The 26,755-nt window shown below is 41.2% G+C and overlaps 1 protein-coding gene and 1 long non-coding RNA gene across 13 annotated transcripts in view; one reads left to right on the top strand and one right to left on the bottom strand.

Annotated features, from left to right (window-relative positions):
* The first annotated feature begins 294 nt into the window (after positions 1-294).
* LOC139747681 (uncharacterized) lies at positions 295-20,398 on the top strand. The gene is made up of 3 exons (XR_011712444.1): positions 295-5,920; positions 12,928-13,020; positions 20,265-20,398. It is a non-coding gene; the product is annotated as an uncharacterized lncRNA (long non-coding RNA).
* Positions 16,968-26,755, bottom strand: part of Eip74EF (Ecdysone-induced protein E74) — a 630,411-nt gene continuing 620,623 nt past the window's right edge. For all 12 annotated transcript variants that reach the window (XM_071660155.1, XM_071660166.1, XM_071660239.1 and 9 more), the window contains 4 exons: positions 26,443-26,595; positions 20,684-21,031; positions 20,378-20,570; positions 16,968-19,965 (listed from right to left, as the gene is read on the bottom strand). In XM_071660155.1, the coding sequence (XP_071516256.1) occupies positions 19,857-19,965; positions 20,378-20,570; positions 20,684-21,031; positions 26,443-26,595 (803 nt within the window). In that variant the 3' untranslated portion in view covers positions 16,968-19,856. The remainder of the gene's footprint in view (positions 19,966-20,377; positions 20,571-20,683; positions 21,032-26,442; positions 26,596-26,755) is intronic.

Genomic DNA, 26,755 nt, shown 5'->3' with positions numbered 1-26,755 from the left:
TAATCTGTTAAAAGCCACTGGGCTGTGTAAGAAACTCCATAAATTCTCAAGTTATTTTAAAGGTGTCAGAAGTTGGGCCCAGTTTATCTTATAATGGAGAATGTACTTACCAGTGTAAGTTATGAGGATGCATTATCTCTTATATATATATATATATATATATATATATATATATATATATATATATATATATATATATATATCCTTACGTGGTCATTGTGTCTTGTATGAGTTATACATAGGTGTTGTGGGGGCCTTCCTTGACCTCATGACACACACACACACACACACACACACACACACACACACGCACACACACACACACACACTTTTCCTGATCTCTACTTCTGTGTCCTCCTCATTATCATTTACCTTTACTATCCACATCTTTATTGCTTACATTTATCATCCATGATTTTATCACTCGCTCCCCATGACCTCCCTCCCCACAGCTCCTCACTCACTCCACATAAATTCCCCCTCTCCTCCTCACAATTCTCCCCTCCTCTCCACAATACAACCTCCCTAACAACTTCCCTCTCCCTCTTCCAACAACTCCCTCTCCCCCACCCACAACTCGCCATCCCCTCCCTACAACCTCCTAACTCCCTTCCTATAATTTCCCTCCTCCTCCTCCTCCTCCTCTCAGCGATTCCCTCTATCCCATCCCACTAACTCCAACTCCCTACCCTTCCCTTAACCCCCATCCCACCCTTTCCCTCCCCTCCCCAACAACTCCTCCACCCCAACCCTTCACCCCTCACCCCTCACCCCTCACCACCAGCAGCAGCAGCGACATTTAAGAGAGCGACTTTCCTCAGGCCGGGTAACCCATCGCACAAATCCTGACTTACAAAGATTTTTTCCTTTTTTTTTTTGAGAATTCCATCACGAAGGTTATTGAAAAGTTTCCGGGCCAAGAGCTTCGGTCGACCTTCCCAAAATGGACAGCCGGGCTTCCCTTGGATTTATCAGGAGGAAGAACCAAGATGTATTCTCCCTATTGGTGGTCTTAGCTTTTGTGCTGATCTTAGTAGTAGTTGTAGAAAGGGTTGTTGTGGTTGTGGGTTGTTGAAGTGGTAGCTGCTGGTGGTGGTGTTGTGGTGGTGAATAGTTGCTGTGGTAAATGTTGTGTGACCTGATAAATCAACGGGACTTTTCCACCTTGTCAGAGAAATGTGGGTTGTGATGTCCATGGACTCGTTCGAGTTAACGGAACACGGGTGGCGAAACCCGTAGACTTAGTCGTATTAACGTAATCTGGCGTTGGAAAGCCGTAGACTTCTTCGTGTAGTCTTAGTAGGGTTGAAAATCCATAAACTTGAACGTATTAGCGACCTGAAATTACGACCAAATTCTTCTAAAAAATATATAGATATTCTTTAATATTTCATAATAGGTCGTATCTATTATTTTTTTCACCTTTCTGAGTGATATTTTTTGGTCTGTATGTTGCGTTTTCACCATTAAGTTGACAATCAGGCTTTTAGATGAATATATGTATAGTATATCATACAATCATACATATATACATATGATTATACATAATCCTTAATCGATTGCCATTCAGACGACCTACGAAGCGATATGGTAAAATTCGAGTTATATTCTAATATATGATAGCATTATCTCGTTCTAACATCTTCTAACTTTGCAACAAGAAGGGTTTATCTCTTCACCGTGCAACATTCTCGCATCTTCTGGGGAGTGCAGACTGGTTGGGCCAAGGAATGTGTAACATTCTTGCATTCTTTTCTAGACCCGCAAAGACAAAGTTGCATTTCTCTATAAAGTCGCGACAAACTTACAAGAAACTTTAAGAATGTTTGAGCCAAAGATATCAATATAGTAAAAGATGATGTTGATATGGTTGGTTAGTTGGTGTGGCTAGTAAGTTGGTGTGGTCCACAAGTTGGTGTGGTTGATAAGTTGGTGTGGCTAGTAACTTGGTGTGGTTCTTAAGTTGGTGTGGTTAGTAAGTTGGTGTGGCGAGTAACTTGGTGTGGTTCTTAAGTTGGAGAGGTTGGTAAGTTGGTGTGGCTAGTAACTTGGTGTGGTTCTTAAGTTGGTGTGGTTAGTAACTTGGTGTGGCTAATAACTTGGTGTGGTTCTTAGGTTGGTGTGGTTAGTAACTTGGTGTGGCTAATAACTTGGTGTGGTTCTTAAGTTGGTGTGGTTAGTAACTTGGTGCGGTAATAACTTGGTGTGGTTCTTAAGTTGGAGAGGTTAGTAAGTTGGTGTGGCTAGTAAATTGATATAGATGGTAAGTTACTGTGGTTAGATGGTGTGGTTAATAAGTTAATGTGGCTGGTAAGTTGGTGTGGTTAGTAAGTTGATGTGGTTGGCAATAATGTTCTACATAACCCAGAACGGAGTTTGAATGGTAGCTGATGCTATTTCACCTCCTTATCAATATGTTAATCCCATTTATTTGAGTTATATGTATCATTTTCACTGAGCTGAGACTTTTTAGAAGTGGGTGTTATGGTAAATCTATCGATAAAGAAATCTACTTCCAGAAAAGGAGTCTTAAAGGTGAGGTCTGACGATTTTTTCGTTCGTATTATGTAGATCAGATCCATATGAGAAGTGTGTGTCATTTTGGCTGAGCTGAAACCTTGGGAATTGGGTATTCTGAGAGTTTATACTATTGGTGTAGAAAAAAAATAAGTTTTTCCTCCGATATGGATTGTCAGCAATCCTGTATTTATTTCCTTAAGTTATAGTGCCATTTCAAGCTACACCGTGCTGATTCGGGTTCTACCTCAACTTCACGTAATAGAAAACCCCTAAAGGCCCGTATTTTAGCCCAGTCAGCCAATACATATGTATCATGAATACATATAGCCTAGTCATATTTTTTTAAGGTTAACTTTGCTATGGATGTTTGGCTCCCTGGAGTTTGACTGTTTAACAGTCGAAGAGCGTTATATCATATGTACACACAGAGTTTACGATAGGGTTATGTAGTTCAGGTAATTAAGCTCCAAACTTGTGGCTGTTCTATGATTTATGGAACAGACCTTTCACAACTTCTACACGCTGTTAAATTATAGTTCACCCTACAATTTATATCGTTTTCTTTGATTGAGAAGGAATCGTTTTCTAAATAATGTTAGGGGTAGCTAAAGAAAAATGACTGATGGCGTTATTTGAAATAAGCCATAAAACTTCTTAGCTTATGATCTAAACGGGAATTAAGGGATGGATAAACAAATACACGAATAGATGTATCAAAGGAGAGGAAGAAAAATGACGAGACAGAGAAAGGGAGAGAGAATAAATGGAGTGAGACTCGGTTCATGTGTGTGTACTTTCATAGTATTATAACTTACGACAAGATTTTGCCTAAAAGTAGAACGAGAGCGTAGCGCTTACCTTAGAAAAATATAGTTACGAAGATCAGGCCATGTTAGGTACGTATAATCAAGTGTTATGACAGCTAATTTGGCCAGCGGAAACACACTCGAAAACCACTGAAGTGATGGCTCGCTGCACAGCAAAAACTAAACCCATCCCGATACCCAGGCTGGTAATGTCGGCAATATGCCTCCTTGATAAGTGGCTACGTGAGAGAGAGAAAGAGAGAGAATGAGAGAGAGAGAAAAAGGCACTGCGTCAGCCAACGGCCATGAAATTAGGATATATTATAAGCCTTTTACAAAGATTATCCAAAATATTTCAAATATCTTTATCTAACTTGCAGCTGACACATGTCAGGCTTATCTCCTCCCACAAGCATCGAATCTATCGTCCACTGCCTACCATCCTCTATCACCCATCTACTATCTTCTGTTATTGCCACGAAATTCTCACTTATATTCAGCTATACCGTCGCAGTCCATCCTGTGGTATGGTACTACCCCATCCATAGCCTTAACTCGTCCTGCATAAAAATACCACCTAGTCACATACCACACGTAATCTTAGACCTATAAGTCTAAGCAATTGAATCACTTCATGAGCAGTGAACTAACCATTTCTTTCCGACTTCGAAACCATTGGCTCAGAGATCAAGAAGGAAACTGGGTTTCAAGTTAGAAAATAATGAGCAATCGTCGTATACTGTGCGAAAGGTGTGCGAAACGGTGTGAGAAGGAGGAGGAGGAAGAGGAGGTGGTTGCCAAGGTGGCAAAGGAGAGGGTTGCTCTCAGGGAGCAGGTTGGTGGAGGGGGTTCGGCACTCCTGCACCTCTGGGATTCGAGTGCGAACACCACCTTCTCGAGGAGCTGGAGCACGACCACCTCAGCCAGCTCGTCTCACTGGTCATATTACACCGAGACGGACTGGGACCCCACCAACACCATCATGGTACTTATCTTGGCATTGATAAGTATCCTTGTGTACATCTACTACTACCTCAAGCCCGAGTGATGCCACTGGGGAACGCCTTTGAGGGGCCCCAGAGCCCTGAAGATCCCCAATAGCCAATAGTTCCTTTTAAATCAAATCCTTTCAACAAACTCCTGCTAATTTGTAGTTAATATAGTGAACTTCATTTCTTCATTCATCCACCATTTGCCCACTAGCTTGTGAAAAGATGACTCCATCTCTCTCATCCCAATTTACAACCTTATCTCGCTCAAGCTGATACAAAACACGGAGATAAAACTTGATTATTAATTCCGCATTGAAATGGAATCAAACTGTGGCAGATGTGAGGAGTGTGGGGGAGCTGTGGTCCTCAAGGTGTTGGGGAAAAAGCCAGAACCAAACACCACCACCAGCACAGTCACACCTCCGACCATGACCACTACCACACCTACCCCAGTCTTCTCAAATGTGGGTTCCGAACCGTCGTGTCTCTGCTTGTGCTCGTGGCTAATCACCCTCATCATTATCTTCTACGGTCTCCTCCTCCTTCGGCTGATGTGAGTGTTGGGTGTCCGTCCCTCTGTATCGATGTAATTCCCATAGGTGACGATTACCTTCATTTTTCATAATTATGTAATCATTAGCCTAGATGTAAAAGTATCTAATCCTAAAATTCTAGTATCTTTTCTAGCTGTGAATTGCCAATTTATAGTAAACTCAAAAATATAAGAGTGTTGAGGTTAGTGACTTTGCAAAGGCTCTATGCTTGTTTTGCCTTGATGTGAGATGAGAAGATAAACATATAATGTAGATTATCCATTGATTATTATGGCTGGCTTGAGGGGGTCAGGTCAGAGCCTGCCTTCACTAAACCACATTTTCACTAAACCTTTTGACACCTTTTGCAAAGGAGACATAAGAGCATAGAACAATTTATGGGAAAAAAAGTATAACTTTATCTCATAATCTGCATAAAGTGCAGACGAACATTTTAAAATAGATAGAATATTAAGGAAAATTAAACTCGTATTTTACTGGTCAACCAAGGCCTAAAAGGTTGAATAAAAAAAAAAAAGCTATGTAATCATGACTTTGACTTAGGGACGGGATGTTGGAGGTTGATAATTTGGAAGGTGTTTTTTGGAGGGTCCTTTGTTGTGTTTACTTGATGAACAGGGGGTTTTGGAGGACAAATATTTGCGTTTGTTGCAGAGTCCTTGAGAATGCGGCGACCAGTATAATTATTATACATTTACACCAGTTTTTCAATACTCCTCGTTATATGTATTACGGTATTTGTCTTGTTAATTTATTAACGTAATAAATTAGGTATCTTTTAAGATCATAACATCAAGCAAGTTATAAGAAATCTCGAGATATCATTATTATAGCGGTATCTGGCATTTTATACATCACACTTCTTATAACGAAGATTCAGAAAAGTTTCTCGTTTTCTTTATCATTTACGGAGAGGGCCGCCATATGCAATGGAGACCATCGCGCATCCTTGGACATCGTCATCCGCTTGGAAATATTCCTTGTATTTCCCTACATATGTTTTAAATAGTGTGTGTCATACTAACAAGACAAACGGCTGGAATTTATGGTAAGAGTGACACATTTTTGAGGAAGTAATATAGTGAAAGTGAATGATTTCGGGGGTAAATGCTGTGTTGACATTTCGCCCGCAGTTGCAGGAAAATTACCCCTAATATCAGAACATGTTTTACGGTTGAAGAAATTATCAAAAATCTTCAATATTTATTTAAAGATCGAAGAATTCTATTTTGCATGGTGTGTACACATGCATTTACCACTCGTATAGTTGTAGGGTGGAGTTTAGTGGAACACTGGAGAAATGTTTACTAGGATTTTTAGTGGTTATTTGTAAGGTTAAATTTAAAGGAAAATGTGTAATATACATGGCAAGGAACTGAAGAGGTAAATGCTAGCAAACTTATGAAAATTTACCGCTTGTTAAAATGTGGTTTTTTAAAAGGTATTTGATATGCATTTAATCATGTGATTCAAAATTTTGGAATTACAGTTTAGGGGCACCACAGAAGTATCTTATGGATTTAGATGAAAAAAAAAGCATATTAATGGACTCTCTATACTTAGGAAATGTGATTTAGACCAGGGTAGATGAATTATTTTTTTTACATTATATGATGAACAGGTAAAATATAAGTGAAATACTTTTATAAACACCAGAATCAATGTGAACCTTATGTAGGGTTGGAGATATACCTTAATGATAAGTATGATACTGGAAATATGTTAATTTTACAAGTTTCTTTTGGTGATTAGACGTTGACGAAAGTGGTACCACTGTGCTCCTTACATTTTCTAAGTGTTGGTTCAGAATGTGGGAGTTTAGGTAAAGCATTGCCTACTCCAACAATGTTAAGCACTCATAGTGGGCAGGGTTTTGAAATTTAGGGAAATTGTAGTGTAATAGCCCATAAGTTTAGATAATTAATGGGTGCCACTTTCATCATAATATTTTGAGTAGAATCCAAACAAGAGGGACGTCTACATCATCCTTAAATCATTTTCTGGACATTTAAAAAACGTCTTGTAGATGGCTGACATCAAACATTCACCTGACGTTTGTTTGGATTCTACAGAGCTTTATTACGTTGGTAAGTCTAGAAACAAACCGAATTAAGCTGTAATACAAGAAAACTTACTTGTTGGGGTTCGTCAATTTAGATTTTCTACGTATTATTAATGCATTTACTTCGTATTACTTATGTATTACAAGAATGCCACTGTACACTAATGGTTGAATCTGCCTTTTGCAAAATAGATGTTTAAAAAATCGCAGGGATCGAATTACTGATAACAGTGTCAAATTCTAAAGTTTTGATAAGTCTGAACTCACATTTTTCCTTCCAAATTTACGTGGTAAGTGTGTATAAGAAATAGTCGTGGTAATGGATAAGATTGAGGAGGAAATGTGAAATATATGTGCTACAGGCTGGTCTGAACATGAAATACAAGCAGAATTATGAATGGAATATTAGTAACAGTATCCTTATACTATCTGTAGCATTTAAACAAGCAAATCATCATAATGTTTTTATACCTATTGGTATTTAGAATTAATTTTTATCTAAACCCACATTTTCCCTCATCTTCATAGTAGCCCCAACACTATTGAGTTGTATTATGTCGAAAATTCAGTTGTAAGAGGGTAAAAGGTAAATCCCACGCTTTTAAATTAATTTTTGCAGTGGCAACAAAGATTTAATAATAGTATAACAGCTCAAAATCCCACGGAACGCGCGTCGTTTAAATGGACAAAGCACTTGAAACATGCCAGACTCATCATCTTCCTTCTCTTAGATTAGTTGCATGCAGGTATAGAAAGTAAACACAATCAGTAGGCACTGAACACAGCTAACAGACTTCCCAACAACTAAATGCAAATGACATCTCATTTTTATTTTGTAATTATGGTAAGTGAGTAGTTTTCTTGGGCTCTGGTGATTTCTAGAAGTGTTTCCCATTCATTTCCTTCACTTTATTTCCAGATGATCAGCATAGACTCCACCTATCACTGTCTGTGAAGAGAGTATGAAATATGATACTGTAAATCATGTTCCTCCAGCTTTTATCACTGATGTACATTTTTTCTAAAATCTTAAGTTATTTTTATGGTGCCCCTAAACTGGAACTTACCTCCATATGCTTGTTTTAAAAAAGGGTTATATTATCCCATTACCTCAAATCAATGCATTTATTAGGGTTTATTGATGGTTCACACTGTATTTCCATTCTGCCTCAGTATTAACTTGTGCTAAGGTAGATATGTTTACTTGTGTTACTGTTGTCAGTGCCACTTTCTGTACTTTACTTGAAGTACAAGCATTATTTGATTAGCCTTTTACTGTTCTCTCCATTTTTCATGTATTTTTCCACTACTTCAAAGAATAAGGTGGTTTAGTTAAGTTTGTTAAAATTGACATTGTTTTTCACTTTTTCCCACCACTTCAAATACCTATGTTTGGCTAGGTTATTTTCCTTACTGTTGTTAAAACGTTTCACTGTTCTTTCCTGCAACCTAACAGGATTAGGTTATGTATGGTTTATTATAGTTATCAAAGATTTTTTTTATTTTTTTCTCTGCCTGATGAAGTAGGTTGTGTTGGGTTAGGTTTCAGGCTTTTGTGATTATTGATTCTTTGCAATATTAACAGTTAGAGGACTAGGCTGTGTTTTTTTTTCTTTTTGGTCATTTTCTCTACCAGCAATTATATGATAGGCTTCTGAATATTGTGTAATAATGTTTTTTTTTTTTTAGATGTATTTCCTTTAGTATTTATATGTGCAGCTAGCTACACATTGAAACTACTATGGGTTGTGAATGATTTTGTCACGCAGTTGTAATATTTAGTGTAATATTTAAAGAATATAGTGTAATATTTAGAGAACAAGAAAAAATTAAAGTGGCGTGATTAAAAGCGTCATTATTGAAAATGATTTGAGGTGATAGCAGTGAGGGATATGAATATCAGGGAAAACGTTGGGTTGATTTACCCTTTTTGGCTGCGAATAACTACCTTGTTCTTTACATTTGAAAGACATGTTTGATTATTTTCGTAAATTTTCAAGCACCTTGATTTACTTATTTCATTATTTAACTGTTGCTGGAAAAGAATCAGTTGTTTACATAGCCGGGACTCCAGGTGGGTATTAACTTTCTTAGATGTCTGCTGTACATTTTATTGAGGATAAAAATCCACTTTAGCTCCGCGCCCTTGATTAGGGTATATACATAACTGTTATCGCCTTATTCATTATCGTTCACTTAATCATAGTGTTCCAAGTTGTGCTTCGCAATTGTATTTGTGTTCATTAAACTCAAAACCAGCATTGCAGAAGACAATTCTTGGGTGATCTTAGGTGCTGCTTGTAATGTTTTCCGTGGTACATATTCAAAAGTAGTGACTGGTCTGTAGTATATATATATATATATATATATATATATATATATATATATATATATATATATATATATATATATATGTAAAGATGGGTATTGGGGTTAGATGGGTAATAGCTTAACTACATTTTCACCAGTGGGCAGCAATCACTTGGTGTCCAGTATGCAAACTGTACTTGTAAACCTTAATAATTTTGAAACTTTGAAGTATATATATTACCCTTGCAAGAATAAATATACCGAAAAAAATTGTATCCATAATTGTAACATAGGGGTTATTTTGCAGACGAGTTTATAATCGATAATATTTTTTATTGTCCCTTTTACCGACTCCGGGTTACAGTCAGGTATGCTAGGATTACGTTGGAGTATACTAAGGTGACAGTGAAGTAAGGTTAGGGTTGCGTTGGAGTATATTAGGGTTACAGTGAGGTAGGATAGGGTTGCATTGGAGTATGCTAAGGTTACAGTGAAGTAGGTTAGGGTTAGTGTTATAGTGAGATAGGTAGTGTTACGATGGGTTATGTGAGGTAGGCTTGGGTCATGTTAGGGGTATTTTGAAGTATCCAAATGGATAGATAATTATTCTTTTTTAATATGTGGAATGTTTCAAGGGTTAATAAGAAACAAATGCTAGAAATTGAACACGCAGACCCGATGTATTTATCGAGAGTAATATGAATGTCATGTAGATAGCATATCCATATCGAACGCTACCTCGCTAACGCGGGAAATGGCGAATAGTTTGAAAGATATATATATATATATATATATATATATATATATATATATATGTGTGTGTGTGTGTGTAAACGCGCACCTTCATAGAACATACAAACCTCCAACAGCCAGGATCGAACCCGGGATCCCTGTGCAACAGGAGGGAGCGCTATCGCTAGGCTATGATCGCCCCTAATAGGGAAATGATTGTTCGAATACTATGTAAATTTATCCCATACGTTGACTACTTTTGTTACGTACCTTAAAGTTTTGGTATTTAAAATACTACCCACAGCGTTGTTATTCATCTTGGTATCATTATGGTGTTACGCGTGATGATCACATTTCAATAAATTTGTGAATTTTCTAACGGCAAACTTAGACCTTTCAGAGAATACTATATTTGTTATACACGCAATGAATTTTCACGTTTATCATCGGTTCTTAACTGTTTTCCGTTTACAGTAGATTTGTACAAGACATTTGATCAACCTTCAGTCGTTCAAAATTAATCTATAACCATACAGGCTCTCATACATATATGTCCCTTGTATGTATAACTGGTGTGAGTGTCTCTCGGTATCAATTTTCATTTGTTTTTAACCTTGGTGAGGAATATGGATAGTATTTTTCCCCCGTGAACAGATTCCAACTGAATTACCTGGTATGATGTTGCTGCTTGAGATAAGCATATCTTGCAAATTGTATGTTTTGTTATTTTCACACTATGGCTCTCTTTGTGTGTATGTATGTATGTATGTATGTAAGTATTTCAGATTTTAGTCAGGTTTGTAAGTGTATGTCTAAGGATTGATAAGGTGTTGCCTGTTGCTTAGACAATAATGAACCTTATGGGTGGTTGATATTGGCATTAGCTAAGTTTCCATGTTTTTCACTTCTCATTTTTACATTTTTTTATTTATGTAATGACATCCAGGGGATTCTGACAACCCTTGCATTGAAGACTAGGGGTTTTTCAGTCGCTCTTGCTTTGAGAACTAGGTTTGTAGCAACCCTTGCTTTGAAAACCTGGGTTTTCCAGCAGCCCGTGATTTGAAAATGTTAGGTTAGATTTCCTGTAGCTTTTGTTGTGAAAACCTGTGGTTTCCGGCTGCCTTTGTTTGAATATTGAAGATTTCCAGCACTAAATGTGGAAGAGGTACTAAAAATGAGGAAAATAGACTATTCCTATGATATAAAGTGATGATAAAGAAACGAGTATGTATGTCTTTGGGAGTAAAGGAAAACGAATAGTCCCCCATGAAATATTTTGCGTTTTTTGTAATAGGTTTTTTGGTCGTTTTCTTTGATATTCAACATTTAAGGGTAACTTTTATTCTTGCATTTTATTAAAGTTTGTGAACGTAACGTGCAATCCACCTCCGTTCTTCGCAGTGTTTCATCAATATGAGCTAACACTTAGTGTAAAGGGTAATAGTATGCTTTGCTATACTGCCTCTATTTCATGGTGTTCATGTTATGTCTTGGAAAAAGAGTATTTCACGTTCATATTCGTTCACATATGTTGGCTGAAATGACGTTAGTAAATATTGTCCGTTTAATTTTAGCTGTTGGGTCAGGTTAGGTTGAAGAGGGGGGGGGTGGGGGTGGTCGTGATTAATATTAATCAGACAATTTTATTCAGTCTTACCTAACTCCACGTAAACTAATCGAGCACCATGACTTTACGCAGACCATGCTTGAAGTAAGTTGCTGTTTTAAGATAGTAGTTCGTTGAAGTAATTTTTCACGGGCATAAATTGTCCTTTGAATCTTTTTTTCTTTTATCTCATTTTCCAGTAAATCGTAAGTAATTTTCTCTCCTAATAAAAACTTTTCCCGTCTCACGTATGTTGCTCCTGTAAATGATTTATTGCCGTCTTGTAGGTTATTTGTACTTTATTGATAATTTGTTGTGATTTATTAAGTGGGTGTGGATTCCGGCAACACACACACACACACACACACACACACACACACACACACACACACACACACACACACACAATACATACATACATACACATACGTACATACATACATACATACATACATACATACACATACATACACACACTCATACATACATACATACATACATACATACATACATACATACATGCACACACACACACACACACACACACACACACACACACACACACACACACACACACACATATATATTGAACTAAACTCATACACACAGTTTATTGTTCTTTTGCATTGTATTCTTCCTGGAGGGTCATATAAAGAATATAACCTTGGGGTCTGTACCACAGATGGGAAATATGAAATATTTGTCCTTCATTTGGATCGGAACGCGTCTCACAATACGAAGACTGACCTAGAACCTCGGGAAAGGTCATCCTCACATATTTAAAGGTTATTTCATCATTTGCTTCGAGTCTCTCTGACTTTGGTCTTTCTCGGAACCTTTTCTCTTTCTTTCTTTTTTTCTTTCTTTTGTCAAGGTCTGGGACCTCTTTGTATATTTGAAACGTGGGCGCAGTGAAAGGATCGTGGGAGTGGTTGTGTTCAAATGTGATTTAGAGGCATTTTAAGGGTTTTTTAGTATGTGGTTTTAGTCTATGGTTTCTGGCCTTTCCTGTAGTACGCGTTTAAGGTGTATTTCCAGCCATTTGTGAAGTGTCCAATATTGTGTTTGATCTTAGAGTAGGTTTATTATTATTATTATTATTATTATTATTATTATTGTCATTATTAATTTTCTATTATTAGTAGTAGTAGTAGCAGCAGTAGTCATTATTATTATTATTATTATTATTATTATTATTGTTATTATTATTATTATTATTATTATATTTATTATTATTATTATTATTATTATTATTATTATTATTATTATTATTATTATTATTATTATTTAAGTAACTTTCAAGTCAAGTTGCTACAGCCAAATTTTTTTCCCTCCATTTCAGATAAGTTCAAGTGACGCTACTAAAGTCTCACCCATCTCCAGAGCGTTTCTTCCCTCGCCGTCAAGTTCTCTTTCTCTCTCGCTCTCGGAACAAGTAAGTTGTTAGTGTCTTCGTCACCTTCATCGCATGTGTGTGTGGTTTACCGTAATTTGTTCCGTGTTTACAGTGCATATTTCCCCGTCTTACAAAAAAAAAAAAAAAAAAATTTTGCTTTGATATCTGTGCATGAATTCCTTCAGTGATGGGGTAGGGTTTGTAAATATCGTATGATCAAGTATATTAGATAAATGGCGATTGGTCCGGCGTCAGGTAAAGTTGTTCCCTGTTCAGTTAAAGGTGGGGAGGGGTGTTTAGCTCAGTCCCACAAAACTCGTTCCTGTCGCCTCGTACGTGTGTATGTACATACGCATTAGCGTTTGGACTTCTCTGGGCACCATAAGCTCTTCGATGCTCCTTTGTTTTTAGGGTGGGGGAAAGGAAGGTAGTTAGTTCTTCCTATTCAGCGATTGGTTGGGTTCGAAAGTTTTTTTTTTTTGTTTTTGTTTTGTAATCAGTGACCAACCTATGGTTTTTTTTTTTTTTTGACCCTTGATGTGTCTCTATGATAAATGGCATCCCCCCTTTCCCCCCCCCCCCCATGGCCGTTTACTGGCTGGGGAATTTAATGACTGATGTAATATGTATGTATATATATTTTTTTTCCCCTTTCTCGCGTTAGTTGGTGACGAGCAGCTAAAAGCCTACGTATTATTTTACGATTGAGTGAGGTTGCGAACAGGCAACCTTTTGGTCTCATTATTTACGTTCAAATGCCTGCAATTATTTTTTTTTCCTCATAATCAATTTCGTATTTTTATGGTACGCTCGGTCAGTTTCGAAAAAGAAAATATTTAAAAACAGAAATAGAATAAAGGGTTTGCGGACAAGTTTTGTCAATGAGACAAGTTTTTCGGGTTTTGTACCCAAGTGTGGGAGAGGAACCAGTCCATCATCACATACTGTACGAGGAGAAACTATTATAGACATGTGCATGTCTTCCCAAACATTTGGACAGCCCCAAGACAGCGTACCTGTCTGCAGCTACCTCCAGAGGGAAGTAGTTCCCCTTCGACCCAGCTTTGAATATTATAATTAATCACCACTGCGACGCTTGGAAAGTTCGTGAATTGATGACAGAAGTCTTACGAGACTTTGTTGTTCATATTAGACCATTAACAAGTGTTTAGGGATCCATTTTGCGTTTAGGATTTTAGTCGTCGTAAGTGTTACCTCTTGAGAGGATCTACATGTTGTCTGCTACTGTATATTCGGTCCAGTTTTACCTTCGTGGACTACCGTCATCATCACCGTGTTTCTCTTAATATTTGGTAGAATTGTTTGGTCACACTCTGGCCCCTTGATATTTGTTAATGGGTTCACTGCCGTATTTATTCACTTATGTCTAAATTACAGTTAGAGGAATACGCAGGGGGAATTTGCTGTTTGCCTGCATCAGTTCTCTAGCACAGGGGGGGTCAGTACTGAGGTGTATTGATTCCCGATGAAGCAACACATGGGTGAGTCGTCCATCTCCTCTGGTGGTGGTTGCAACTGCTGCTATAACCTGATGGATGCCTGCGTGGGTGCCAGAGAGGTCAGGTGAAGTACAGTTATATACGTGTTGAAGCGCCTCTCTCTCTCTCTCTCTCTCTCTCTCTCTCTCTCTCTCTCTCTCTCTCTCTCTCTCTCTCTCTCTCTGAGTTGGGGGGGTGTTTGGTGTCGGGACTGGGAACTTGTATTCGGGAAGGACAAGGCCAGAGGCAAGTATATTAACTTCAAGGTGTCGGCAAGTGGTCGGGGCTATCATTTAGCGACTCTTCGTGTTATTGCCTTTTTTCCAGCTTCATCGCTGTTTGTTCCGGCTGGGCTCCGAGTGCTCTCTGACTTGGAGTTGTGGACGGGGATGTAAAGGTTGTGATCAGGGACGTGAAGGCTGTGTGAGCAGGAGTGTAGGTACTGTGAGTGGGATGTGGGTGTTGTGACTGGCATGTAGGTGTCGCGAGTGGGATGTGGTTGTTGTGAGTGGGATGTGGGTGTTTTGAGTGGGATGTAGGTGTCGTTAATGGGATGTAGGTATTGTGGGTGTCGTGAGTGGGATGTGGGTGTCGTGAGTGGGATGTGGGTGTCGTGATTGGGATGTCGGTGTTATGAGTGGGATGTAGGTGTCGAATGGGATGTGGGTGTTGTAAGTGGTATGTAGGTTTTGTGAGTGGGATATAGGTGTCATGAGTGTGATTTGGGTGTTATGAGTGGGATGTAGGTGTCATGAATGGGATGTCGGTGTTATAAGTGGGATGTAGGTGTCATGAGTGGGATTTGGGTGATGCGAGTGGAATGTAGGTGTCCTGAGTGGTATGTGGGTTTTGTGAATGGGTGGAGGTGTCGTAAGTGGGATGTGGGTGTTTTGAGTAGGACTTAGGTATCTTGGGTGGGATGTAGGTATCGTTAGTGGGGTTTGGGTGTTGTGAGCGAGATGTAGATGTCGTGAGTGGGATGTGGGTGTTGTGAGTGGGATGTAGGTCTCATGAATGGGATGTGGGTTTTGTGAGTGGGGTATGGGTGGTGTGAGCGGAAAGTTGATGTTGTGAGCATGATGTAGATGTGAGTGGGATTTGGATGTGACGGGGATGTGGGTGTTGTAAGCGGGATTTGGATGGTATCAGCGGGATGTGGTTGTTGTGGCTGGGATGTGGGTATTTTCGAGTGGGATATGGTTCATATGAGTGGGATATGGGTTATGCGAGCGGAATTTGGGTCGTGTGTGTGGGATAAAGGTCTTGTGAGTGGGATGTGGGTCTTGTGACGGATGTGGGTATTATGAGTGGGATGTGGGTCTTTTGAGCGGGATGTGGGTCTTGTGAACGCGATGTGATTGTTTCGAGTGGGATATGGTTGCTGTGAGTGGGATATGAATGTTGTGAGTGGGATATGGATGTTATGAGCGGGACGTAGGATTTGTGATCGGGTTTTTTTTTGGAGTTGAGCTAGGACGTTGTGTTCAGGGTTGTGGGAGTTGTGATTGTGGATGTGAAAGCCGTGGGGAATTATGAGCAGGGTTGCGAGAGCATTGCACAAAAAAATAATGTTGAGTTGGGGGGTGTACTGTGAGCTGGATATGAGCTTTTTGAGCGGGTTGTGGGAATCGTGAACAAACCTTCTAGTGTAATAGACACATAATGTTGCACTCCTTCGTGTAGTTATGTAAGCATTTGGCACACTTTTTGCTAACAGACATAAGTCATTTCGGTGGTGGTTAGGTGACAGAACACCATGTAAGGATGTGAGGTTGAAACACAGCAACGTCCCTCGCCTCCACACTCTGTTGCATAAACCCTTCAAGATCACTTTTCGGGTTGCAGTTCTCTCAGATGTACTCCTCTTTGACCCAACCACACTAACCACTTGTGTATTTTATTTGTAGACATTCCTCATCATATTTATTCCTTATGCGCCTCGGCTTTTTCTACACCCATGTCTTTCTTTTTTATTAGGGCCACATGTAGTATTTACCAAGTATATTTTTACCCTCAAATATTCCTTGAGAGCCTTTTTCTAGTTATTAGATATTTTTACGGATTTGGAGTTTTTTGTCTGTTTTGGGTTCGTTTATTTCGCCAGTTTCCTTTTTCATATTATTTATGCCTAATATAGATCAATCTATAGTTCATATGTATCATCCTTCTCAAGTACTTCTTTTTGTCGTAGATTCAGTCAAATGGCATGTGTGTTCTGTATAGTCGTCACCCATGGGTCTCTGTCAATCTTTACTTTGCTGTTGACTTGGGGGATTTCTGGGTCATACCAGAGTCAGTACACCTCGTTTGCAACACAGCTTATTGTTCATGTAAAGATTCTGAGTGTTAATAGTGATGTTACTCGGGGCAATACAGATTAATCTGTGATTTTTATCTCGCAAAGTTTTGATTTTCATCCTGTCATATTTTTTTTGTTTTGTTTTGTTTTGCGTATCATGTAGGGTAAGTAGGTTCGAATGAAAAAAATTTGTAATATCATTTGCTTTATTTTACACCTTAAAAATGGTAGTGTTGATACAGTGTGTAGTGAGAACACTTAAAAAGCTGCCGACCTTGGCCGAGGGCCGTCGACACGACTGTACAGCAGCGGGGCTGAGGTACCCTTCCTGTGGCCCCGGGGGGCGCTGCTGCCTGGGGCACATCCCCCTGGGGATGGACAGGTTGGGGGAGCGGCTCTCGCTGCCCACACCCACCCTGGGGCATCACTTGCCTCGGGGGGCAACATGATCCAGGATTCCTGCCAGCTCTCACAAGGCAAAACGTCACCCCGACGTAACTTTGTCCGCTAATATGTTTCCAAATTGGCAGCGAGATTTGTAAAAAGTTGGATGGCACAGCCAATGAGGAGACGTATTACCAAAGCTACGTGGGTGAGGACAGGGAACTGCCATGGGATGCCATCAGCCTCCGCCACACTTTGTACTAACAGAAGCCAACTCTGGGGTACACGAGGACCAACACGCGGACGACACACGCTGCTCATAGTGATGATAGTTAAGGCCGGGGACTGACTACTGGGGGAGCGGGTAGGGAAGGAGGAGGACCAGGTGGTAAAAAGGGCATTACCGATACTGGAGAAGGGGCCTTGGACATCACTGGGTTAATTATATCATGGGAGTGACAAAAAAATTTCGGGAAACCCCTGGGAAAGTAGAACAGGGCGTCAGAGAGAGTATTACAGGCAGGATTTTCCGTCGTGGAAAGAAGGAAGGATAGGTATTCACTTGGGGAAGGCAAAATGAGAGATGGCGGAAGGGTTGGGCAGAACAGGGTTGGCAAATGTGTTAGAACGGAGGATTTGTTGTGAGGCAGGAAGAACAAATCTTCAGGAACCCCAGGGAAGGAAGGTAGCATGGTCATCATACAAGGGGAGTGGTTGAGTACTACAGGAAAGGTTTGAGGACACCATAGGGTCTCTCTTACTTCTCGGGGGAAGGGGTTGGTTTTAAACTCATGACACTCAATAAAATGGGTATTACAAAAAAAGGAATGATTTAGTATACAACCAAAATGATATGTAAAAACTATTCAATGAAAAGAAATGACAATTTAGCGAAAAAAAGGTTGGTCCGCTGTTAATAGACATTGCTGGTGGATATTATTAATACATGAAAACACAACACCACAACTGAACTTACATTACACCTTAGTGACTTCCTAGTCTCGTATATCAAAACATTTAACTTATATAACAATTTAACAACTCTTGTAAAATATTAAGTATTCAATAAATAAATAGTCCTTAAAGAGAGAGTCTATGTTACAGAGGGGGGGCGGGGGTGGTCACGCGCGCGTGCGCGCTGAGTCCTGTAGTATGATCCGTATCGACGCAAAAAGTCACTCATTGGAGATCCCATGTTCATCACACCGTCAAGGAAGTTGTCTAGTGTTTTGTCTCGCATCAAGAGCAAGCAGTAGCTACATATTGGACAACTTTTTGTTTTATAGATGAAAAATATAGAGTATAAATTTAAAAGTATTAAATATATTCAAAATATATGATATGGCTTTCTTTTTTATTTTTTCTTCACTTACAAAGAATTGGAACATTATCAAATTGAGCACCAATTACCGTGGACAACCTCTTTCTCTTCTGCCCAAGACAGGTCATCGGGTCAATTTTTTTAATATTTTTTGCACAACACGTTATCACTAATATCACCTTGGCAATAGGTTAGTAGCTTAAGGCCAATCACAAATGTGTATAATTTAGGCTAAAAATGGCATTGGAGTCTTGTGTTTTACGAAGAAGCAGAGCGCAACGGACTGGCAAAGCTGCAAGGCACTGTCCAGTAACATCCTCCCGAACAACATACAAGAACTCAATCCGATTGAGCGTCATTTGTAGGACACTTGGGGATCTACGGACTGACTTAAGGACTCTTTTAACCCGTGTCCTTGAAAAATCATTTGGGCTGGTGGCTACCTCCCTTAACGTTTTAATTACCAGATGGGGGAAGGGGGGAGTGAGGGGTTGGTGGGGAGAGAGAGGGAGGAAGGGGGATGGGGGTTCTGGTATCACAGTAGTGTCAGATAAGAACATTATCGTACGTGTAAAAAAAAATCTTAAATGTGATTCGATCATGATTTCGTCCAGTGATGAAAGGGTTTTTTACATTTTTATTCCATCACTGTTGTGGAAGAGTCCCATTGGTTTGGGAGGAGATCAGGTATATAGGTTCTTTGATTAATAGATAAATAAATTAATGTATTGTGTCCACCAAACTCAAAAGGTGTTTCAGGACGTGGGTATGACTATCGAGTGTGTCGTGCACTACAACCTACACTTTGCGCAGCCCCACTTTTATAATGCGTCACAATGTCCCGGGGCTGCTTAGTATCACATTCTGGATGGGGTAGGAGGAGGTTAGGCCTCAGTGTTCGACGCGAGTCTTGCCACTTTGTCTAGAGGCGCAAGTAATAAAATAATTATCATTAATCTTATCTATATACTATTTACATACTCAGAGAGGGAGAGTGATAGTCATTACACTGTGTAGATTAGAAGGCAATATATACAGAAATAGGCAATTGGGAAGCTCACGGAAAGAGATCCCTTTGATAATATAATTATTTTACAGATTCTTGAAAAATATCAAGTTAGTTATTGTCATAAAGAAACCAACGCGTCCTGCGACGCGAGAGGTTCATCTTGTGCAGGTAAGTGCACAACGATCTTCAGTATCACTCCATCTGCGACAGCTGGTAGTGCACAGCAACCACTGGCAAAGTCTTGTCGACACTTCCAGGTTGGAGGTGATGCTGTGGAGTTTCCTCGCAGCGCAGCTGATGAGAATCTTGAAACTTATATGAGACACTTCTTCCATTGCAGAGAAGTACAGGCCAAATGCCCTTCTATGCTCCTGTACAGTCAATTTCAATGATATCTTTCGGGACATCCACGAACTGATAGACGAGCCGCTGGCCGTCGACTTTGGCCAAGATTCCCCTTTGGTAGTAGTATCTGTGGATAAAAATTACATTAAGCATGTGTTTCACTTGTTACTGTGTCTGTTAAGTTCTACAACAAAGAACAACTTAATGTTTCTATGATTGAGTACTTAGAGAAAGACTATTGTCTTTAAGTCCAACATTACAAGCCAGTTTATTATTGTAATAAATGTCACAGATGATTAACAAATAGCAGTGGCTTCCAAACATAAAACACTTCCCAAAAATAACTGCAGTTTTCGTAACAGTCTCCCACCAGCCTACTAAGTAACTTGAGGGAATGATAGCAGCAAATTCAATCTCTTTTTGCAGGACCAGACTAACCCCCATCATCAAGTAGCAACGTTTTCTTTGTGTATGCGCCACAGTTTGGAAACCACTGACGTATTGGGGGTAGAAAAAGTGTGAATGTGGAGATGACCCACCTTAGAGCGCGGCCCATTGTCTCGTAGTTCATGTCTGGTTTGTTCTTGTGGAGCCCCCACAGCCTGGACACAGCCTTGGAGTCCACTAATTTGAAGACGCCCTTCTCCCGATTGGTCCACTTAATGTATTTGGGACAACATTCCTTGTCTTGAAGTAGCTTCAAAAGAAACTCCCACAAGTATGTTGTTGAGCCTGGAAATAAAAGGTATGTCAGCATACTACCACACCGAGCGTATGATATAGTTTTATACATGTATATATCGTAGGATTACAGAATGACGATGATAAGAGTTCCACTCATTTACCTTCTCTGCTCTTCCTCTTCATGCCGGGTTGCTGGCCGCTACCATCAGCGGGCTTGGGCTTTCGTCCCTTCTTCTTCATCCTCGGTGGGAAGCCCATGTCGCCTAAGAAGAAATCTTCAGCGGAGGAGGATGAAGAGGGTGAGGCTGTGGAGGGTGCAGCACCCATGCCTGAGGAGACCATGTGGTTCATGTGTGAGGAGGAAGGGGCCATGAGTGGGGAGGCGAGCCCTGACGGGTGGCCGGTGTAGTGCGGGGAAGTGACTCCGTACGCCGCCGCTACGCCCCCAGGGGACCCAGTCTCCATGTACCCGGACACGCCCACACCCCCGTAACCCATCACCTGAGAATCTGGAAGGAAGATACAGTAAGGTTAGTTCTAATCCGAAATTTCGTAAAGACTTTGTCAGGATATATTGCCTGTCAACGCTGAGCGTTGAGTATATAGTGTAACAGGAACGCATTAATCTGATCTTAACATATACGGGAAGTTCAAAGCGACGGTTAACCTCATTTCCCTCCACGAATTACTTCCCATGGCGGTCTATCTACACACTTGCGAGTTTGACCTAACATTCTTCACTCACTCTCCCACGCTTTGTTGAGGAGTTGTATTTGGTAATCGTTTCTCTCTCGTCACCCATACGTTCCGCAACTGTCAGGCGTGTGAACAAGGCAGCCACTGTGCAGCAACGAAGGTACCAAAAGAGTCTTCTTTCACCCACTGATAATTATCCCTGTCGCTGGGGAGCTGGCCGGAAGTCCAGCCCAATATTAAGCTCCCCTGCTGCAAGACAAAGAACCAATTATACTTTTCCTCTTGGTCTTAACCTTATTTAACAACATTAAACAAATTCGGTATCCGTTTTTCTCGTATCAGTTTTGCAGCGGTGAGCCAGCCATAAGTCCGTGCTTTATGAAGCGACAGCCAAGCGCCCTAAACAAACATCGTTAAGTTTGTGAAGCATCTTGTCAATTTGGTCGGGCAGGCTGTCTTAAGCGCGCTTCCTGCACAACACAGCGCAGCACCAAGAGCATAAGGACGCTCGGTAAAAGTCATGCCTTTACCGAGAAATTACTTATCGCCCCGGCAAATCATGGTTAAGCACCGTAGCAGACACAGGGGGTAAAAATGTGAAAAATATAAGCATAACAAAACTCGCATTTAATCACCTTGCGCAAAGCCAGCCATATCTGGATGAATAGGGTATATTTACTTCACTGAATAATAAGATACTGCTACAGTTTATCGTCGTTAATACTTGAACTTTTAAAGTCATGCATGCCCTACTGTACAGACAATCTCCCAAAAAGCCCACTTCCTGCACGTTACTGGAGAAGTTCCCGCCAAAAGTCTGTTGGCAGTAGGAGCAAGCACAGTTGCCATGTAGAGATATTAGGAATTCTTATCACTGGCCCACATAAATCACGTCGCACTACTTACTCAACATTTTTAATATTTAGCATTACCGGCATTTAAATCGTCAGTACTTCGCATCATGTCCAAATTGTCATCTTATGGTATCTGATTTTGAAGGCGTCGTACACATGTGCTTGTCGGGTGAGCAGGTGGCGGGAAAACGGTGTCAACGTGCTGCCTCAAGGTCGGGCCCGGCGCCTCGCGATGCTCAAGTGTTTCTTCATCCACTTGATAGCCATTAACGTACCCTCAAGAAATGGCACAGCATGAGCGAATAATGTCTTCAACTCTTCCACGAACTGTATTGCAATTTAGTTAAAGAAGCCACCGCAATGCACAGTCTGAACATATGCATAAATATTCCGTCTGATGTAACGTTGAAAATTCTTAAATTAAGTTCTTGGCTTAACTAAAACAATTTTCATGAAATGTACCACTTCAAAAAGTCATTTTATCACTTATATAAAGTAAATGATAAGAGAACAGCGTAACCGAGTAAATGGCTCCACTGTTGACCCGGGGCAGACTTGCAAAGATATGAGAACAATTTCCTGTTTAAAGATATCAAGTACGCCCAACGTAAATTTATGTTTTTCCGCGTAGACAACATAATTACTTTTGTGGAAATTTGCCTTTCGTGCATAATTAAAATATTGCCCATTTTACTTTGCAATACTAGATTATCCAACAGACTTGCTCCAAATGGGAAAGAAAGGACTCTGGCGTGGATTCTTCATATATTTCAGTTTGCGTTACTTATTTAAATATTTACTAAATTTTGAAACGTAGTGATTTCGTATAAATGCATATACGTGAGAAGTGACGTGCTTCCAGATGACCTTGAGATTGGTCAGTCAACCCGCCTTCACCCTTTGTTCCTTGGCCGGACGATCCCACCCTCCACCAATCAGCGGCCGGGCACCACGCCCTCCACCAATCAGAGGCCGGGTACCCCGCCTATGCAACGCGGGCTGGCCAAGAACCATGCACGCAGGCCTAACTCCCAACTGCATATCTTCCCAACCGTTCAACTTGGTCATTTAATCCTGCACGTAAGATTTCGCAACACAAGCACCCCACTAGCTGAGGTCCACCACCCGTCGGTGTTAGGCTTAAAGGCAGGGAGGTCACTGGGTGTGGAGGAGACTGAAGTTTCAGACTTTCTCTTTATGTTATTATATTTTCTTTCAAGCAGATCAGCAAAGAGCTGGGCATGCAAAATGCCCAAGGGAATCAAAACTTGACACCGGAGCGGCTGAAGTGCAAAGAGGAAGTTAAGCAGGTCAGACAAGGTCAAAGGTTGTGTCCTCAACTCGTTGTCACAACTAGTGATATCATTATGATTTTGCAGTTTCTTGCTCAATTATGCGATGTCAGTTTGTGAATGCAAAGTAAGAACTTCAGGTTGGTTGATACACAACGCTTACATTAAATATTGACAGCCAGATAAAAAAAAAATCACTATTCCTGTATATTTAAATATATTCGTAGTGTTAATAAACTTGATGCCTGTCTGACCTACAAAGTCAGATTTTTTGTTATGCATGACCAAGGAGGTCTGGTGACCTGGAGCAGAGGCCTGAAAAAAAGTGGGAGTGGGAGCCCGTAGAGTGCGGGCCTGGTGGTGGCGGAGTACAGGTGGTGATGGTGGTGCTGGTGGTGGGGAGCAGTGACTTGCTGACTTTGAGCGGCGCAGCAAGGTCACCTCCACCCTCTCCCACACAATCCCCCCCCCCCTCATCTCCCTCCCACATCACCTCCAGCACCATGTAAAGAATTAAACAATCAGGTGAGCGACCTAAGATATGATCCCCCGAACCCCGTACCGCAACACATTCCTTCCCATTACACCCCTGCGGCGTGAGGTCGTCACTGCCGAGTCGGACTACACCAGCACACAAGAGCTTTTAGCATCCCAAAGAGTCCGCCACCTGCGTTGACGGTGGATCGTGGGGGAGCCTTACTTGTGCAGTTCCCCCCCGCTGTAGACCCTGGAGCAGACCGAGACGTTACGCTCTGGGCCGTACAGCGGATGCGCGGCATTTCCGTTATCCGCTGGGCTGAAGTTCCCGCCGCCGCCCGCCTCGATCCCCCCAACCTGGCTTTCCACAACACCAGCAGGAGGGAAGTCTGCCACAAGTTATATATTCTACGGTTTAACCCGTGTGAAGTGACTGCATGTTATTTATTATAACTAATTATACTTGCAACTTTAATATGCATGTGGGATGCAAATGCAGTGATTTCCGTCTCTTTGGTCCATACCGTGCACTCACTGTCTCGTCTGTTGCAGTAACGTTCACAGGAAACGGAGAGCAGAGCATCTGGAGGATGGCGTGTGTTTGTGCTTGACTCTGCATTGACTGATGGCGCGTTCCACTTGCATCGCCCACCGCCCCAAGGGCCAACTCCAACTTCACACCTGTTGGCCACTTTCGCTGAAGAAAGTTCCCGCCTAGTCTGGCCCACCGATGCACATCCCCAAGTTTCTCCACCATAACACAAGCCTAAAGGTATATCCATTCTACAGATGGTTCAGTTATGAGTACAGTCACCACCCAACAATATTTACCCAACCTCGGCGTCCTGTCGACAGAATTCTCCTGATATTCATACACCGTTGCACTCAACTCCTCTGGTGACACAAAAGCCTCACTATTTACCAGCATGAGGGGTTTCACCATCACAACCACCATCGCTGCCACCACCACCACCACCACCTTGACCCACTTGGCAACAGCGTACTGCCGACTTTCCCTCTACACGGACATGACTCAAGGTTCTTCACAATAATACATTTCCTCGTTGGAATACGATGCACACAAGGACACTGGTGGGTAAACGGGATAATGCCAAAGCATGGTTCCCTGCTCCAGGATGGTAAATTTCAAGTGTTCAATACTTTCTACTCAAAAGCAAGAGTGGGACAAAATAAAGTTAGGAAGATGATTACTACCGAATCAGCTTGCAAGGGACTACCCTCGCTGGTCGTAGCCTTGACCTCATGAGCGCAACGGTGCGACCCCTGGGTATGATGAAATGACCTTTGACCCGACAGGGGCCATCATACCCAAGGGTCGCATCGTCGTGCACAGTGAGGCAGGACGGCGAATCCGGGGACGAGTGCTAGTGGTTACCAACCCGCAATTCACAATGATTATTGTTTTTCCTCGACGACACGGCAACACCGGTGGGTTTTACTCTCACTGGCGCTTCTCTCGCTGTTACCAGTGGAGCTGGTGACAGTGGCAGCAGTGTAAAGGAGCTGCCATTATCGCTAGTGGAATTTTCCCCACAAGTAAAGGAGATCAGGTCTTGTTGTAACATAAGTTTGCATTAGGTTAGGGCATATTTGGTTGTAATACATAAAAGTTTTCGAAGCGTTTTTATCACAGCTGACTGAACCACTACAACCATACGTAACAATGCTAGTTCGTCTGAAGAAATCCGGTCCTGTGTGGTGGTTTTCGTAACATTTCTCCGCGAATTTACTAACCCAGCAGTAGTGGCCTAGGATGCATCATCCCGTTTTCTATCGCTGACATTCCTTTAAGCTACACCAAGACCTAAGGGCTTGTGGTCTCCTAGTGAATGTGTTAGCGATGAAAAAGCATTACTGTTAGGTGTCCGTGTTGGCTGACCTGGGTACAGGCAACACCTGTTGTACCCAAACAAGTGAAGGGACATAATGCTGGGGTGTTCCCTTACGACGGCTATTTGGTCCATCATTTTTGCCTTTGGGTTGGGAAACGAGAGTCGTGGAGACAGGAGGAATATATATATATATATATATATATATATATATATATATATATATATATATATATATATATATATATATATTCCTTTTGTAAAGCTAATTGTGCTTTCTGCGTGGTGACTGCGTCTGAAGATGGCAATACTAGTATCTTCAGCAACTATCCTCTCAATAGTTTTTATTGCCATTTTGTTTCCTTGTTTCAATGGACTGATATGAACTTCTTGGTTAAAATCAACATTCTAATTTCACCGAGAACAGCATGCAGAAGCACATACACCCTTCTAAGGTCGGACTCAAAATACGTCCAAGAACAGGTAATTTATGTTCCCTATATCAAAACAGTACATAGTAAACCACAAAATATATATGAATTGAATACACTAAGCAAGTCCACTAATCTGTCTCGCCTTTAACAAGCAATACACTAAGAATGAATGATGTCAGGTTGTTAGTTCTACTGGTGATGGATGAGGGTAGGCGTCACCTGCATCAAGATATAGTGGGCCTGCTTACTGTACAGGTTGCCGCCACCACCCGGAGGCGGGTGGAGGGAGGACAGGTGACTTGTGTCGGAGCATTTACCTTGAGGCCTGGGGAAGGTGGGCGTGAGGGGTGGCTGCGACGAGGACCGCATGTGCATCTGTTGCGGGGAGTACGTCGGGTGGAAGGACGATGGTAGGGAGCCTCCTGCCTCCGCCCCTGAGGAAGGCGAGTCTGGTGTCCGGGACCCACATACTGCGTCGGGGAGGAAGAGACATATACAACGTCAGCTTGACCCACACTTGAACACATGACTACTCTCATAATATATGCTGATGATATTATAACGGCTTAATGAGATTAAAACCCGCAAATGTCATTACACCTTTCAAATGACGAGAAAGTGTGTGTAGCT

The sequence above is a fragment of the Panulirus ornatus genome, chromosome 5 (genome assembly GCF_036320965.1).
Source record: "Panulirus ornatus isolate Po-2019 chromosome 5, ASM3632096v1, whole genome shotgun sequence".
Taxonomy (NCBI): domain Eukaryota; kingdom Metazoa; phylum Arthropoda; class Malacostraca; order Decapoda; family Palinuridae; genus Panulirus; species Panulirus ornatus.
The sequence above is the reverse complement of the archived record's forward strand: the minus strand, read 5'-3'. Positions and strand labels throughout refer to the sequence as shown.